The sequence below is a fragment of the Phacochoerus africanus genome, chromosome 1 (genome assembly GCF_016906955.1).
Source record: "Phacochoerus africanus isolate WHEZ1 chromosome 1, ROS_Pafr_v1, whole genome shotgun sequence".
Lineage (NCBI taxonomy): Eukaryota > Metazoa > Chordata > Mammalia > Artiodactyla > Suidae > Phacochoerus > Phacochoerus africanus.
The window spans coordinates 111,367,985-111,385,871 of NC_062544.1; the positions used below are offsets into that span (position 1 = coordinate 111,367,985).

General features: G+C 44.4%; 1 protein-coding gene and 1 long non-coding RNA gene across 11 annotated transcripts in view; one reads left to right on the plus strand and one right to left on the minus strand.

Annotated features, from left to right (window-relative positions):
• Window positions 1–4,131: 4,131 nt before the first annotated feature.
• Window positions 4,132–9,018, minus strand: NME6 (NME/NM23 nucleoside diphosphate kinase 6). Of its 7 annotated transcripts, none has more exons than XM_047773345.1 (6): window positions 8,903–9,018; window positions 7,955–8,051; window positions 6,042–6,144; window positions 5,475–5,514; window positions 4,917–5,077; window positions 4,132–4,656 (listed from the first exon to the last, which is right to left on the minus strand). In XM_047773345.1, exons 2-6 carry the CDS (start codon window positions 8,042–8,044, stop codon window positions 4,490–4,492), a joined length of 561 nt encoding a protein of 186 aa, XP_047629301.1. In that variant the 5' UTR covers window positions 8,045–8,051; window positions 8,903–9,018; the 3' UTR covers window positions 4,132–4,489. The 7 variants fall into 7 exon arrangements, with proteins under 7 accessions (XP_047629301.1, XP_047629283.1, XP_047629310.1 ...); XM_047773327.1 differs by having other exon boundaries at window positions 8,785–8,913; XM_047773354.1 differs by lacking the exon at window positions 8,903–9,018 and adding an exon at window positions 8,746–8,847.
• LOC125123497 (uncharacterized) overlaps window positions 8,970–17,887 on the plus strand; it is a 47,158-nt gene continuing 38,240 nt past the window's right edge. For 3 of the 4 annotated variants that reach the window (XR_007134081.1, XR_007134079.1, XR_007134083.1), the window contains exons 1-2: window positions 9,044–9,740; window positions 11,136–11,240. This is a non-coding gene — a long non-coding RNA (uncharacterized LOC125123497). The other variant, XR_007134080.1, reaches the window with a different exon arrangement.

Sequence of the window (17,887 nt, forward strand, 5' to 3'; positions counted from 1 at the left end):
TTGAAAAAAGATCTAACATCCTCACTGTGAAACATGCAATCACTCCTGAGCCACACCAGTTGTTTGTGCCTCTCTCCTATAGTGGAGGATCAAGTCCTCTCTAATTCCAGGACTGTCCTTTACCTCTAAAGTGAGTTTGGGAGTTCCCGTCATGGCACAGTGGTTAAAGAATCCAACTAGGAACATGAGGTTGCGGGTTCGATCCCTGGCCTTGCTCAGTGGGTTAAGGATCTGGCATTGCCGTGAGCTGTGGTGTAGGTCACAGACATGGCTCGGATCCCACGTTGCTATGGTTCTGGCATAGGCCAGTGGCTACAGCTCTAATCAGACCCCTAGCCTGGGAACCTCCATATGCTGTGGGAGTGGCCCTAGAAAAGGCAAAAAGACAAAAAATTAAAAAATAAAAAAAATAAAGTGAGTTTGGGTTGTAGTCTCTCCAGCCTCTCAGGAATTTTAAATTAGTGAATTTATAAATTATATTTATTGTAAACCAATCCCTCTCTACTGACTTCACTTCCTTACCATTTAAGCATGTTCAAATTATTACCACTCTGGAAGATTCTCATCCCATTTTCTCATCTGCTGTATCTCCTTCTTATTTTAATGGAAATAATCCCCATTTATTCACTCTTTCCTCTCATCCCAACCACTTCTCAACCCTCTCCAGTCTTGTTTCTTTCTTTCTTTTTTTTCAGTCTTGTTTCTATGCCTACTGTTTAGTGGACACTATTTAGTACATTGTTTAGTGGAATGCACTATTTAGTGGACACTGCTAGACTATCTTATTCTTTTAGTCCTCCTTTCACTCAGTCCGCATCCTTCTTGCAGCCTCAGCAAAATTTGATTACCTTTTCTTATTCATCTTTTTCCTACACTCTCTCAACTGCTTTCCAGCTTCTGTGGTCCCCATAAGCCTTTTGTAGGGTACTTCACCACTACATGTTAGACTGTCTCAGACCAAATATTCTCCCTCCTCCCTTTCCACTCTGTCCACTCTCTTGCCAGTCACATCCATCCCCTTCACTTAAATCTGTACTCATTTCACTTAGTTGCCAAGGATATCTTCTCTACAGTGGCCACATGGATAGGGACTGAGGGGGACATGAAGCTAGAAACATTCAGAGGTAAAGTTTTAAGGATTAGATAGGAAAAATGGAGGGAAGGGGCATGCTTCCTCTGGCTGCTTACTAGTAATTGGTGCTCCTGATCAATCACCCTTATTAGTTTGCCTGATGTTTTCAGCTGGACTTTTTGGTCCCTTCACTTCAGGGGAGGAATAGGCCAGATGGGCTGCCACTGTCCCTGGGTTAGTGTTGGGGAAATGCCTAGTCTGGATCGCCTTGGTCTGTTATGTGGGGAGATCCAACTTGCCCTGCTGCTATGTTGTCCTTCCAGTCCTCAAGGCCCAAATAAGTTCTTCAGAGAACCTTACAATTTTCTGATTGTCTTGTGAATGATTTTCAGGTATATAGTTGTAATCAGCAGGGAGGAGCAGAGAAATGGGTGTACACCATTTTGTCTAGACTGAAAGTCACTGGTCTCTGATGTTTGAGAGTTTTGCTGTAAAACAGGTGAGCAAAGAAATAGGACAGTGGCATGAAGGAGATGCAGTGTCAAGAAAGGTTTGCATGGGAGTTCCTGTTGTGACGCAGTGGAAACAAGTCTGACTAGTACCCACGAGGATACAGGTTCGACCTCTGGCCTTGCTCAGTGGGTTGGGGATCCGGTATTGCTGTGAGCTGTGCTGTAGGTCACAGACGTGGCTTGGATCCTGTGTTGCTGTGGCTGTGGCATAAGCCAGCGGCTACAGCTCCAATTCAACCCTAGCCTGGGAATTTCCATATGCCACAAGTGTGGCTCTAAAAAGCAAAAAAAAAAAAAGTTTTTTAAATGAGAGAAACTACAGCATGTTTGTAACCTCTATCTCCTGGTATTGCAGGAGAAAATGAAAATAACGGCTGGAGCAATGACTTCAGAAAGTGACAGAAGTCAGGCTCTCTTGCACAGAATGGGGCCGGCTCTAAATAGGGGCTTGGAATATTTGACCATTGTTCATCATAACAGGAAGGAAGTACATGAGCACAGATGTGGGTAGGTCCTCACTGTGGTCTTAGGAGTAAGGAGTTTCCCTTCTAGCTCTTTCTGTTATCTTCCTGAAAGAGGAAGCAAGGTCAACAGATAGAGAGTGAGGAAGGAGGAAGAGGTGTTGGAGATTTGAGGAGAGAGAATATGTTACCTAGGAGAATGGATGAGTCTAGATGTGGAAGGCAAGAGAGAGGGGTGTAGAAGACTATGATTTAAAAGCAGGATTTAAAGAATTTAGAGATGGAGGAATTCCAAGTGATGTCAAAGACCAGGGTATGGATGGATAGTCCATTACTATTTACAAAGTAATGATATACATGTGATAATAGGCATAAAGAAACCAGTCTTCTCTGGAGCGGTGAGTGTGCAAACCATCACCACTTGCTGAGAAAATGGGGATGAGCCTGTCAATGCAGACAGGTGACGTGAGCTTGGCTGTGCAGAGATGAAGAAACAGGTAGCCAAAAGGGAAAATGAGATTAAAACGATTTTGAAAAATGGGAGACATGAAAACATGTTTGAATTCAAAAGGGAAGGACTCAGTGGAGTAGAGACTAGATAACCAAAAGAGCAAGGAGATGGGATTCAGAACAACAGGGAAGGTTCAGCTTGATGGGAAGCAGGACCCTTTCATTTATTTATTTATTTATTTGTCTTTTTTGGGCCACACCCACAGCATATGCAAGTTCCCAGGCTAGGGGTCTAATCAGCCTACACCACAGCCACAGCAACACAGGATCCGAGCTGTGTCTGTGACCTACACCACAGCTCACAGCAACACCGGATCCTTAACCCACTGAGCGAGGTCAGGGATTGAACCCACATCCTCATGGATGCTAGTCGGGTTCATTAACCACTGAGCCATGACAGGAACTTCATGGACCCTTTCTGTGATGTAACAGGAAGACAAACGATGGGACTACATATTTATAGATTCAGATGTAAGGAGTTTCTCTAACACTCCTAGATATCCCACTATAAACCCCAAGGAAGTATGACAGTATAAATGCTTCAGCCCACTGTCTTCCATACAAGGTAACCTCCTTCCCACTCCAGAGCTGCTACTTGTGCCAAGGTCACAGTGACCTCCATGCTGCCACATTTAGGGGGTACAGTAAGGGCTTCATCATTCTGGACTTCTTAATGGCATTCAGTATTGCTTCATTATCCAAACACTCTCTTCTCTTGACTTTCCTGATCCATACACCCTTGGCTTTTTCCTTTCTTCCCTGGCTATTTCTCCATCTTTTTGTTGGCTTGTTCAAAATCTGTTTTCAGAAGTTCTGTATAAACTCAAGGCTCATCACTACTTTAGGTGTGCAGATTGTAATGGTAATGATTCATACCTCCTAATATTCATACCTCCCAGTATCCACTTCCCACATGGACTCTAAGCTTGGCCATGTGACTTGCTTTTGCCAAGGGGGTATTAGCAAACATGACATAAAGAGAAGCTTGAGAAGCTTGGGGGGGGGGGGGCTGCCCTCTTGGTACCTTAAAACAACCCCTCTATGAAGCAGCTCGGGATGAAAGACCACGTTGGACTTATCTGCTGAATGTAGTCTTGTAAATGAGTCCAAGTGAGCCCAGAAGAATCACCCAGCCAATCCACAGATGCCTAAGACTAAATCATTGTTTTAAGCCACAGTTTGAGGTGATTTGTCATGCAACAATAGATAACTACCATCCTCAGCTACAAGAGATATGGCTCCCTTTAGTGGCTTTGTGCAAATCAGAAAAATAATGAGTCATAATAACATGCCTCTACTGGGAAGAGAGACCTCTGTTCAAATACAAGGTACCCCTTCTTCCAGGATGCAGCCCTGTACCAAGTGCACAGCATGGATCTGAGCCCACATTCAGCTATGTCACCAGGTGACTTTATGTACTACATAAGCTGCACATTGTATGTAAACCTCCTGGGAGATTTTTACATGGTTCTCTCTTCACTTAGCATAGACTAGAAACTTGGCTTTAGGACAGGTCAGATTACTCCATTGAAGGATAGAGAGACAGCACCTAGACTGGTGCTCCCAGCCTTGAGAATTCAGTAGAACACTGACTTTTATTAAGGAAAACAGGACAAATGTTACTAATACAGAGTCACTGCATCTTTTTAGCAAGTCAGCTAGGCAAGCTTCTGCTTGAAAAAGGATGAAGAGTTCTTAGAAAAAAAAAGGAGCCATCATTCCTCTGAACCACCCATCAATATTCCAGAGAAGAGGTAGACAGTTAGATTCTAGAAGAGTTGGCAGTGAGGAGGTAGCTATCCGGCAGGTGGCAGTGCCCTGCAGAGATGGTGTGATGAGCCCCAGGCCTCCCTGGTCCTAAGAGAGTGCTGTGGACCAGAGGTCTAGGAAAGGATGGGCAATGCCATCAGTCTTCACAGACCAACAGGCCTGCGTCAGGCTGGCCCTGAGCCTCCTGTTCCAGCTGCACAGTGGATGCCTCCCTCTGGACTGTAGTGCACAGGCCCACATCGCAACTGGGGCTCCTCTTCCTCATACCATCGCTGTTCACTGAAGTCAGGGAAGAAGGCTGCAATCTCTCTACTGGCTGAAACCACAGAATCTGTAAGGGGTGATAAAAAAAGAGAAGGCTTCTCATAGGGAACGCAGGATGGAAGCAAGAGGCAGTCATAATCAGGCTTAGAGACCTGAACATATACTCCTGCCTGCCCCTAGGTCGTGGGGCCACATCTGCTGTGATGACCACAAAGACAACTGGGAAGAAACCTCACTGGGGGTCCTGGCTCTCAACCCCACCATACAGCCTGCCAACCAACCAAAAATTTCCCTTATTAATACTGTGGACACAGGAGGCAGACTCACCAGAGCCATGGGTTGTATTACGGGTGTCAGTGAGGCCAAAACTCCCACGAATTGAATCTGGGGCTATGTGGCGTGCTCGAAACACTCTGGTGGGTCCCATCACTGTCCTCCAGAGCTGGATGGCATCTTTGTGGGCAAGGATGTAGGCTCGGATTGGCCCGCTGTGAACAAATGGGGCACATATCAGGAACCTGGCCAAGGGATCCAGGAGGACACAGCATGAGTAGAACACAAATAAAGGCACACTGGAAGTCCTAAGAGTCTCCTTGCTTTTCTAGCTGAGCGCCAATGCTGCTTCAAATAGAAGGTGATGGAAGGCCACCGCTGATGAATAAGAAAGGCTACAGAGATCAGCAGAGTTGCCAGGCAGCATTCAGCAATATTCTTCTACAGCCCCTGGACCAGTAACCATCACGGGACAGGTGGCCACCAGGTCAGTATCAGCCCAAGCCCATGTTTCTTCAGATACTTGACACTGGTTACAACAAGAAATCTATTTAGGGGGCAGGGGAAATAAGTCTCAGTTGAGAAAGATATCAGAACCAAAATGAGAAGTACCTGGCCATGAATTCTACCAGCCGCTGATAGAAAAAACGTCCTGCAAAGAGAGACATCAAGACACTAGTGCTCAAGAGAACTTTTTATACTTCTGCCCCTTTAGTTAGAATAATAGAAATTGTTTTAGAGAAAAAAAAAACAAGGACTTTGGCATCTGACGTACCTGGGTCTGAATCCAGGCTCTCCAACTTACAATCATTGTGGGTAAATCATTAACTTCCCTAACTCAGTTTCCTAATCTGTGTGCTAGGGACATAATACCTACTTCATGGGGTTGCTGGGGAATTATATGAAATCTTGAGCCTCTGGACAATGCCTGAAAGGGTAATTTATTAACTAGTGATATTATCAGGACATAAAACTAAGTTTCTTGTTCAGACCATGAGGTCTCTCCTAGGAAACATTTTAAAAATATTGATAATCATGAAAAGTTTGTGTATAAACCAAGACTTAAGACTGGCTGGAATTTTATGGTTGGTAGGTCAAAGAGAGCTTGGATGTTGGGTGTCCAGGAAAAATCTCTCTTGGGATAGAGAAGCCTCCCACTCAGAGGACTGTTGATCCTACCTTCATGCTCTTGATAAAACTTCTGGCAATCTTCTTTTCTCCACAGAAGTTCTCTCATTCGTACAATAAGGAACTTGTTGCTCAGAATCTGCTGATGAATAGCCTGGATAAACACCACCCCAAGGATAAAAGTCAAAGGGACCAACTTAGTGAACAGGAGACCCAGGCTGACCAAAAGAGCCATGAGGATCCTCCAAAGCCCAGGACTTGAGGGTCTGTCCCTTGTTGGGTAAGAAGAAAAAGAATGTCGGGTGAGGTGAAGACCTTTGGCCACAGAGCCAGGGCATGAAGCTTGTCTCTGCCCCTCCATTCCTACAGCCCCTTGAGCTTAAGCCTGCAGGACCCACCACTCAGACCATCATAAAAGCCTTGGATAGTAGTCTTGCCTTGAGTTTCTACCACTCTTTCCAAACCATCACACTTGACAGATTAAAAACACCATAAGTTATATATGTCACACTCTGGCCAGAAGCTTTTGAGTGGTTCCTTTTTTTCATGGAATGAGGTATAACCACTTTAGCCCAGTGCTCAAGGCCACACGCTCCTTGTCTTTGCCTCCTAATTCTCTAGTTCCATCAACCCAGCCTGCCTGTGGCCTTCAGACCCACCACACATTCCTGCCTCAGCACTAATCAAAGTCCACCCTTCCTGTAAAGCCTGGCTGAATCCCAATACTTGCACACCACCTCTCCTGGCTGCTCTGGTGCCTCCTCTGCACCACATTGAGCTTACTTAAGAGTGCTGCTCAACCAATACTTATCAAACTATTGTAGGCAGGATACTAAAATGACCCTCACAGAGCCCCACCAAGATTCTGCACCCTAATCTCTAGGACTGTGAATAGGATGCAATGTGATTATGTTACATTACATACCAAAAGGGATGTGCAGGTGTAATTAAGGTTACTATAAGGGACTTTTTTTTAATCAAGGGGGAGATTATCCAGATAGGCCTCATCAATCACATGAGCTGTTTAAAAGCAGTTTTAGGGAGTTCCCATTGTGGCTGAGTGGTTAGTGAACCCGACCGAGTAGCATCGATGAGGGCGAGGGTTCAATCCCTGGCTTTGCTCAGTGGGTTAAGGATCCGGCATTGCTGTGAACTATGGTGTAGGTTGCAGACGCAGCTCAGATCCCGCGTTTCTGTGGCTCTGATGTGGGTCAGTGGCTACAGCTCCAATTAGACCCCTACCCTGGGAACCTCAATATGCAGTGGGTGCGGCCCTAAAAAGACAAAAAAAAAAAAAACCTAACCAACCAACCAAACAAACAAAAAAAACAGAGTTTTACCTGGTTGGCGCCTAAAGAAGTCAGAGAGATTAAAAGCAACAGCCAGTTGCTCTCTTGAAGACGGAGTGAGCCATGTGATGAGGAATGTGGGTCTCTAAAAACAGGGTAGTCCCCACCTGAAGGCCAGCAAGGACATGGGGACCTCAGTCCTATAACCACAGAAGCCAAATTTTGCCAACCTGAACGAATTTTGCAGTGGATTCTTCCCTAGACCCTTTAGATAAGGGCCCAGTTAGCTGATACCTAAACTTTGGCTTTGTGAGATCCTAAGGAGAGAACCCAGCCCCCAGCCAAGCCTACTGGACCTCTAAATTCTAGAACTGTGAGATAATGAGTGTTATTTTAAGCTACTAAGTAATCTGTTATGCAGCAGTAGAGAACTAATATACACACACTGTCTTCAGGTTTGGTTCTTATTGTATTGCATCCTCTCTTATATTTTATATCTGCCACAATTCTCCAACAGATTTTTAGTCTCTGTAGAGTAAGAGGCCATGGCATTTAGCTTTGCCTCCACACCATCCAGCACAGAACTGTGTTGTCAGTCTTCACAAGTGGCGCTCTAGCACCTGAAACAGAAGCAGTGCCCAGGGCACACAGTAGAGGCTTAGGACTTGTTCTTACCTCTAGAATCAGTGGGTGAGCAACTGCATCAGGCTTGATCAGTGCCAGAGTGAGCTGGAGTGCCTGAGGGCTCCGCAAGATCGAAGTCATCTCCCTCCTGCCATGAAGAGAGCCAGATTGGAGACCCATCAGTGCTGCATTCCCCACCTTTCCCACTCTGGAGCCTTTAAGTCAACCAGGGCTCTCACTCCTAACTCATAAAGCAGATGACAGTTACTTAGTATTTAATTGCTCATTTGGGCTCATGAGATGGAGAGAAGGGAGTGGTAGGGGGACCATTCAAGTTGTGCAATTCATAATCTGGCTTGTGCAACTGTAAACCTAGGAAGGAGTTACCCATTCAGAAGTTCAAATTTAAACACTACCTGTCTCTGCCAGTACTCCCATCAGAGAATTTATAATTTACATTCCCAAACAGCCTTGCTACAAGGGTACAAAAACTGTTCCCACAGTATTTGTTAATTGATGAATCTGATCCACCTATCCCAAGGCCAGGGTGCTGGGAGCTATTCTGGGGAGGCAGTCCTAAGGCCAGCTAAATTATGCCTGTCCTGGCTCTTGGTTTACAGCAAATGCTGAAAGGTCGAGAAACTCGCTCAACTTAAAGTCGCGCCATTAGACAATTACAAATTTTAGAAGTTGCCTGGGCGTTTGCCCCCACAAGGGTGCCTAGGTCTTTGCTTCCTGGAGGGCGCCAGCCACGCCCCTCATCCTCCCAAGTGCCTCCGGGACCTGCAGCCCTTCTCCTCGGCTTCCGGCCCGCCGACACCCGAGGCTCCGCCTTCCAATACCGCAGGCTCCCAGCCTCAGCTTTTGGCAGTGCCTCCTACCCTCTCTGCTCCTCCGTTTCTCTAGGCCTGCAGCCACGCGAACCGGCCGAGGCCTAAGCCACCTCAGATTCTGGTCTATTCAGAGTTCCAGTCCAGCTGGAGTTCGGGTCCGAGTCACCTGAACCTCCCCGCGCGGCCACCAGGCACTGCGATAGCTGGCCTTGCCGCCTAAGCGGGGTCCTTCAGGCGTTCGGCCGGACAGCCCTCCGTGGGGTCCTTGCCGTGAGGACGCGAGCGCCCTTGGAGTGAGGTATGGCGATGTGCCAGCCAGTCTGGAAGGCCCTGCTGCGGCAAGGACCGCCCCCAGGTGGCCCAAGTGTCTCTACTGCACTTGCCCGGTACCGGATGAGGCAATGAAGTCGTCTCGGGCGGAAGCTGCTCTTCCTAGCTGTCTCGGGCGCCCTCCAGCGGGAGGAAGGGCCAGGGCCGCAGCCCTGCGCGGGGAGGTGGCACGGGGAGGACAGGATGGGCGTTACAGGGTGGCGTTGCCCAACTCGCTCTCTGTTTTATTTTTTGTCTAAGGTAGTGCCTGGCGCATGGTTGGTGCCCAGTATTTGTCGGAAAAACATGGGTTGCAAAGAACTTGGTCGCCGGATCTCGAGGGCATACTGCAGCCATTGGAAGTCTTGAGCACAGAGAGATACGTGGACGCGAAGGGCCATAGAATCCCAATATGGGGTTGGTGAGGGAGGATTCTTGACTGAAAGGATGTTCGCAGGTCTTGAAGGAAACTAGTCGTTAAGGCCTTTGACCATGTCGCTAAGGAATTTGAGATAGGATTGGAGTGGAATTACCCTGGTGTTTGCTGAAGCAGTCCAGGGCGAGGAGGTGAGAAATAGAGGTGTTCATGGTGTATCGTCTAATGTATGGAAAGGGGACAGTGGCAGGTTGAATAACGGTGGTAAATTTTGTTTCTTGGAGAGAAGCACTAAATTTGAGAAGAGTGAAAATAAGCGGTAAGTATTATCAATTAAAAAATGTTTAAGCCGACTTTGTGCTTGCATGTACAGGTGTTGCACTGCTGGAATGTTGGAAGGACGTTCTGTAGTTCTGCAGCTTCTTTCCATGCGGGTGTCTTTAGAAAAGTCCATGTCTTACCCTCTGGCTAGCGAAGAAGGCACGTGTCCATTTCTGCCCTCAGGGGATGAGAGTATAAACTTACCGTGTCCCGTTGACCAGACTGCTGGTTTTAGCCTTTTTCTCAGATGCATAAGGTCCAACTTTGTTTCCTACTTTTATTTTCATTAACATACCTTTGGAATATAGGGATTTTGCCAATTTTTAGGCTGTGGTCGTTATTTAACCTTTCTGTGTGTCTCTCTTACAAACATTGTAGAAGGCTTTATCTCCATATTTTATAGTGGCTTTGACTATCCTCAAAAATAAGCCTGTATAATGCAAGTAATAGCAGATGTGATTTTAGGGGGAGACTCAATAAAAAACACCTTTTTTTTTTCCCCCCTAAACTTGGGCTCAGAACAGAAATAGAGGAATGGTGGACAGGTGGAGACCAAACATCAGCTTAATTAATACTGATGGAGCTGTTGGAGAATGTCACTTAATGCACCTGCCTTCTAACTCTGCGCTATCCAAGACCAATACCTAGTCTCTTATAAGCCTCACTTAAAACAATAGAAAGAACAAAAAGAATCCATATAGTTGGCAGGACATATAAATTATCACAGCATTGCCCCACATTGACAAAATTTCGAAAGCAGGGCAGTCCCCAGCTCCTACCAGATATGGGAGAGAATGTTGTCTTTAGAAATCTGTCTAAAGATGCTCATACTCAATGATATCTAAGGGAAGGTGCATAAACTGGCAGAGTCTTGATTCAGTTTTACTGGGACTGAAGTAATTCTATACATTATGAGTCTGAACTCATTTGGGAGAATCACACATTAAGAGGTTAATTTTGGCTTGTGTTCCTTCTATCCAGAGGGGCATCTACCTGTGTCTAGTCTTGTCTCTAGGTAATGCCATTTAAGATGCCGCTGCTTCTTATAGTGTTAATTTGCAGTAGTCATGGCAGCCCCAACTAGGTCTTCTTTGGGAATCCTTTCTTTTTCATCCAGCATACTCAAGTTTTAACAACATTTCCCCTTTGTGTCCTGTGTTTACTGGTCCCATGTTACTCCAGTAAGAGAGTGGGCTCTAATGATACAGCGTCCCTAGCACCCACTCCCCCATGAGCAGTCCTTAGGGGCCACTTCTTTCTGCTCTGGAGTTTGCTCAGGCCCAGGGCACCTGTGGGGAGGAAGAATTTCCCTTACCCTGCACATTTCAGTTGAGAGTCGCTCTCAGCAAGTTTGTTTTTTTGTTTGTTTGTTTTGTTTTGTTTTGTTTTCCAGTCTGAAGCTGCTGTTCTCATGTTTGTTTTTCCGGGGGCCCAGTGAGAATCAAAACCTTTGCTATGTGTTCCTCAAGATATTGTCCGGAGCATCTGGATGTGTCAGGTAGGAGTAGCATTTCTTTCAGACATCTCTCTTTTGGCATTTTTCTTTTTGCTGATCCTGTACTCCTTTCCAGAAGGTTCAATGAGTTTCTGTGTTTTATTGTTGGAAGGAAGGAAGACCCATGGGGCTAGCCCTTTGCTGGACTGTATAAAGTGGGGAGGAAATGAAATATGTCCATCAGCTGTTTTCCAAGATGTCAACTTTCTCTTAAGAAAAATCTTGCTCCCTTTGTTTTTCATTTTTGCACTGCTCCTAACCTGATGGAGCAGGTTTCTAAAGTTCTGCCTTTCTCCCTAGACTTCCTGAACATATGTTCTTCTTCTAGACAGTGTTCCAGGCACAGGCTTTTGTCATTATCTTCTCAACTTTTATGGCTATGGTCATTTTATTGAATTTTTTTCTGCTTCAGTCTAAGAAGGTGACATATTTTGTTTGTAATAAGGGCACTGTTTCTTTTTCGTTATAAACAAAACCTACCCTTTTACATTTGAAGCTGCAGTGTAAATCTCAGAAGTATAAAACCATGGCCAGAATTTTTGAAAAACAGATCAGCAGATGGGGAGTGACCTTTAATCCATGTAGGAAAAAATCCATGCATTCCTGTAAATTGGTACAACCACTATGGAAAACAGTATGGAGGTACCTCAGAAAACTGAATATAGAACTACCATATGATCCAGCAATCTCACTCCTGGGCATATATCCAGACAAAACTTTGATTCAAAAAGATACATGCACCCCTATTTCATTGCCACACTATTCACAATAACCAAGACATGGAAATAACCTAAATGTCCATCAACAGGTGAATAGATTAAAAAGATGTGGTATATATACACAATGGAATACTACTCAGCCATAAAAATAACAAAATATTGCCATTTGTAGCAACATGGATGGAACTAAAGACTCTCATACAAAGTGAAGTAAGTCAGAGAAAGACAAAGACCAAATGATATCACTTACATCTGGAATCTAATATATGGCACAAATGAACCTATCCACAGAAAAGAAACAAACTCATGAACGTGGAGAACAGGCTTGTGGATTCCAAGAGGGAGGGGAACAGAGCAGGAGAGACTGGGAGTTTAGGGTTAGTAGATGCAAACTATAAGCAATGAGATCCTGCTGTACGTATAGCAGAGGGAACTATGTCTAGTACCTTGTGATGGAACATGATGGAGGATAATGTGAAAAAAAGGCTGTATATAAATGTATAACTGGGTCACTTTGCTGTACAGCAGAAATTGACAGAACATTATAAATCAACGATAACAATTTTTTAAAAAAACTCATGCATGCCTCCAGTTTTATCCTTTGGCCTTGAGTCTAGCTCAGAACAGCATAAGGGATGGAATTTGGGACAACGTTTCCATACCTGCCTGCTAGACTAGAACAACAATTTGAAGTTTGGAACTTACATGCTTGTGTTCTTAGCATATATGGAACTTAATTGCATCTTAAAGCTTCTGGCTTGTCTAAGTAGCTAAAAAACATATTAAAGAGCCAAATGATTGTTTTGTCTCTGCTATGCAAAAGGCCGAGATAGTGAAAGACTTTTCTGCAGTCAAATCTTTGCCTCAGAAAGGCATGCTCACTGAGATCTCTGTGCTGCTTAGGGTTTGCTGATGCCTTACAAGGGAAGGCTATGGGTCTGTGCTAGGGCCAAGGCCACGTTGGCCTTACACTCAACATGGCCCACTTGAAAAGCATTTGAAATGCCTCTGCTGGCCCCATCATAGCTTTACCTTACATGTGATGCTATGATTTCCCCACATCTCTCACCTGGTCTCTTTTTCTACATTTACATTCTCTGGAAAATCATCAGATCCTAACATTCCTTTGAATAAAATTTATCCCTCCAACCCTGCCAAAGGACAGAGCCTACTCCTGTAAAACTTCCAACACAGAACAGCAGAATCTGAGGGCAACCAGCTCCCAAAATTAGAGAGGAAGAAGGGGCTGTGCTGCAATTGCCTGGCTTTCTGTTTCTGAAGCTACAGCTGGGGGGAGAAGAGGTGTGGCATGAGGCCAGTAGCATTGAGAAATCCTCCCTCATGGACCCAGGAATCAGGCCAAAAAGCATTTACTTTCTTTTTTTTTTTTTTTAATTTTCCCACTGTACAGCAAGGGGGTCAGGTTATCCTTACATGTATACATTACAATTACATTTTTCCCCCAGCCTTTCTTCTGTTGCAACATGAGTATCTAGACAAAGTTCTCAATGCTATTCAGCAGGATCTCCTTGTAAATCTATTCTAAGTTGTGTCTGATAAGCCCAAGCTCCCGATCCCTCCCACTCCCTCCCCCTCCCATCAGGCAGCCACAAGTCTCTTTTCCAAGTCCATGATTTTCTTTTCTGAGGAGATGTTCATTTGTGCTGGATATTAGATTCCAGTTATAAGTGATATCATATGGTATTTGTCTTTGTCTTTCTGGCTCATTTCACTCAGGATGAGATTCTCTAGGTCCATCCATGTTGCTGCAAATGGCATGATGTCATTCTTTGTTATGGCTGAGTAGTATTCCATTGTGTATATATACCACCTTTTCCGAATCCAATCCTCTGTCGATGGACATTTGGGTTGTTTCCATGTCTTGGCTATTGTGAATAGTGCTGCAATGAACACGCGGGTGCACGTGTCTCTTTTAAGTAGAGTTTTGTCCGGATAGATGCCCAAGAGTGGGATTGCGGGGTCATATGGAAGTTCTATGTATAGACTTCTAAGGTATCTCCAAACTGTTCTCCATAGTGGCTGTACCAGTTTACATTCCCACCAACAGTGCAGGAGAGTTCCCTTTTCTCCACAGCCCCTCCAGCACTTGTTATTTGTGGATTTATTAATGAGGGCCATTCTGACTGGTGTGAGGTGATATCTCATGGTAGTTTTGATTTGCATTTCTCTTATAACCAGCGATGTTGAGCATTTTTTCATGTGTTTGTTGGCCATCTGTATATCTTCTTTGGAGAACAGTCTATTCAGGTCTTTTGCCCATTTTTCCATTGATTGATTGGTTTTTTTGCTGTTGGGTTGTATAAGTTGTTTATATATTCTAGAGATTAAGCCCTTGTCAGTTGCATCATTTGAAACTGTTTTCTCCCATTCTGTAAGTTGTCTTTTTGTTTTCTTTTGGGTTTCCTTTGCTGTGCAAAAGCTTTTCAGTTTGATGAGGTCCCATGGGTTTATTTTTGCTCTAATTTCTAATGCTTTGGGAGACTGACCTGAGAAAATATTCATGATGTTGATGTCAGAGAGTGTTTTGCCTATGTTTTCTTCTAGGAGTTTGATGGTGTCCTGTCGTATATTTAAGTCTTTCAGCCATTTTGAGTTTATTTTTGTGCATGGTGTGAGGGTGTGTTCTAGTTTCATTGCTTTGCATGCAGCTGTCCAGGTTTCCCAGCAATCAAAAAGCATTTACTTTCTAATAGAATTGAAAATAACTCGTTTCAACCTATATGTTTGGAAATTGATTAAGAGTTTGGTTTCAAGAAGAAAATGATTTGAGTTGGGGATTTGGTAAGTTTGGAGTGATGGTATTACATTCAAGCAGAACTAGCTTGTTGGTGGTTGAATAAGGTTAGATTTGGGAGTTGTCAAAGTGGTGACAGTTGGAAATATGTCAGTGAAGAATTGACCATGGGAAAAAATGCAGAAAGAAAACAGAAGGCCAATGACCAATCCTCCCCTTGTCAAGGAATAATTTTAGAATTTGTATTAAAGGGAAAACAACCATTGAGTTAATCTAGCAAAAGCAAAAACAATTTCTGTAAGAGAAGTAATAGAGAGGGAAGAAGAAAAAATGTAGATAGCTTGAAAATTGTGTTTTCTATGGGTAAGCTGCTGATTAGCTGTTAGCCAACAAAGAAGCCAGTTAGCGTATTCTGCCCTGGGACAAGTGGATCGACTGTTAAATAATACACCTTCACTTGGTTATAGATTCTCTGGAAGACCTTAGGAGTTTAGCTCAGGTGTATGTGTCAGGCTGTTTATGAATAAATACTGTCTATCATCTTTTGTAAGGACCTTCATCATGCTAGGTTTGTACTGTTTCCCTCATCCGAATTTCTGAACTCCCTTTTAATCAGCTTCAGCTCTAATCCAGATTGGCCCTGAGGACTTCACTGTCGTTCTGAGGCAGTCATATGAATTGAATGTTGTGTGAGGGGAATGGCCGTTGAAACCATTTAGACCCCTGAGTACTAGACAGCAGAAGATAGCAAAAAGATGGGAGTTCCCATTGTGACTCAGTGGGTTAACAACCTGACTAATATCCACGAAGTTGTGGATTGTGACCTCACTCAGTGGGTTAAGGATCCCGCATTGCCACAAGCTGTGGTGTAGGTCGCAGATGAGGCTTGGATCCTCAGCCATGTGAAGGGGACCTCAAGATCGCAGTTTGCAGTTACAGGGTAATGATGCAGGAGAAGAAGATTGGCATACTCCTCCTCTACTGATCCCTTCATTCTTGGGGCTGTTGTTGCCCTGATCAAAGGGGGCATGCAGTGGAAGAGTTGCTGTGAAACCTTGATATATTATCTCCTGGAGTTTGGGATTTATGTGACCCTAGAACCTGATGCCTTCTGTCTACTTGGAGAATCTGCCCACAGCAAGGAAAAAGAGGAAGTTACACTCACCCTGCTTGCCTAACCCTAACAAATCCCAGTTCTCGTCACTAGCCCCTTACTCTAAATTCTGTCTCCTAAACCCCTAACCTCATCGCTGAGAGTGACTCAACTTCTTTGACTTTTAATCCAACCCTGGCTTTTCTGACCCTGACCCTGACCCTGACTTATTCCCTTCTGAAGCCAACCTTGTTACTCTGACTCTTGACCCTTAAGCTCATGTCCTAAACCTTAGGCCCTTGCTACAGCCCCAACATCTAATTCTACCCTAGTCTCTAGTCACCTTCCAAATATCTGACCCTGGAGCTTGAACACTTTTGACCCCTGACCACCATTCTAACCTTAACACCTCTATACTAATTTCCAATCCTAACCCAAGCCCCAGCCCCTAAACTAATAACCCTTTAACTGTAGATCTGATTTCTAGATTCTGAGCCACTGATGTTTATCCTCTTAACTTCTTATCCCACCCTCTAATCCCTAAGCCATAAGTTCTAACCCCTGATCCTGGAACCTTAGACTCCCAACTCTGATTCCACAAATAACAAATCAGTATTTTATCCTACCATGAGCCACAGACAAGGGGAGTTGCAGCAGTTCAAACTATACATAGGTTAGAAGACACAGAAGTGAGTGCCAGCAAATTAATTCACCAGGTACCAAACATGAGACAATAGGACCCCTAGTAAGGCAGTAAAACTTTCCCAAATGCAGGATCTGGTGAATAACATCAAGCCTGAACAAACTTCCAAGTTGCAGAAAATGGGCAATGAAAGTCTCAGTCATTCTGACCATACCTTCATGTCCCAGCATGGCACCTTCACTCAGCAAGTCATTCTAGCCCTCTGGTGGAAGAGAATAGTCTTTAGTAGGTTGTAAAGTTCCCAGATATGGGATGGGTGGCTCTCTAAAGCCCCTGCCTTAGGACACAGCAAAAGAAACCTCAACAATACAATAGCCACTATAACCCAGAAGATAAATCAGTTGGAACTGCTACCACCACCCTCAATATCCCTAGCACAATCATTTGGACTCCAGGAGAAGCCACAGCAAATTGGCTAACAACCCAGCTGAACAGGAGACAGGACCCCTATGTGAAACCACCTTCGCAACTCATTAGTGAAAATAAAACAATCCAATTTAAAAATGGGCAACTGTACCTCAATAGACATTTCTTCAAAGAAGGCAAATGAATGGAATGGGCAACAGGCACATGAAAAGTTCAACAGAACTAATCCTAAGGGAAATATAAATCAAAACCACAGTGAAGTATTATCTCACACCTGTTAGAATAGCTGTTATCAAAAATGTAGGAAATGTGAGTTCCCGTCATGGTACAGCGGAAATGAAACGACTAGGAACCGTGAGGCTGTGGGTTCAGTCCCTGGCCTTGCTCAGTGGGTAAAGAATCCGGCATTGCCATGAGCTGTGGTGTAAATCCCACGTTTCTGTGGCTGTGGCATAGGCCTACACCCATAGCTCCAATTGGACCCCTAGCCTGGGAACCTCCATATGCTGCAAGTACGGCCCTAAAAAGCAAACAATTAAAAAAAAATTTTTTTTAATATATAAGAAAGAATAAATGCTGGCAATGTTGTAGAGAAGAGGGCATGCTTGTGTGCTGTTGGTGATACTGTAAATTGGTATAACCTCCATGGAAAACAATGTGAAGATTCCTCAAAAAATTAAAAGTAGGGGTTCCCATCATGGTGCAGTGGAAATGTATTCGACTAGGAACCATGAGGTTGCAGGTTCAATCCCTTCCCTTGCTCAGTGGGTTAAGGATCTGGTGTTTCCCTGAGCTGTGTTGCAGGTCACAGACACATCTTGGCTTTGCTGTGGCTGTGGTGTAGGCCGGCAGCTGTAGCTCAAATTGGACCCCTAGCCTGGGAAGCTCCATATGCCACAGGTGCAGCCCTAAAAAGCAAAAAAAAAAAAAAAAAATTAAAAGTAGAACTACCAATATGATCCAGCAATTCCACTTCTGGAAATGTATACAAAGGCAATGAAAACATTATGTTGA

Excerpts from the sequence above, each read along its gene's own strand:
- NME6 (XM_047773317.1), bottom strand. The coding sequence starts at position 6,351 with ATGGAGGGGCAGAGACAAGCTTCATGCCCTGGCTCTGTGGCCAAAGGT. Across the intron at positions 5,078-5,474 it reads CTGGTAGAATTCATGGCCAG|CGGGCCAATCCGAGCCTACA; the intron begins GTACTTCTCATT and ends ATTTGTTCACAG. Across the intron at positions 4,657-4,916 it reads TAATACAACCCATGGCTCTG|ATTCTGTGGTTTCAGCCAGT; the intron begins GTGAGTCTGCCT and ends CACCCCTTACAG.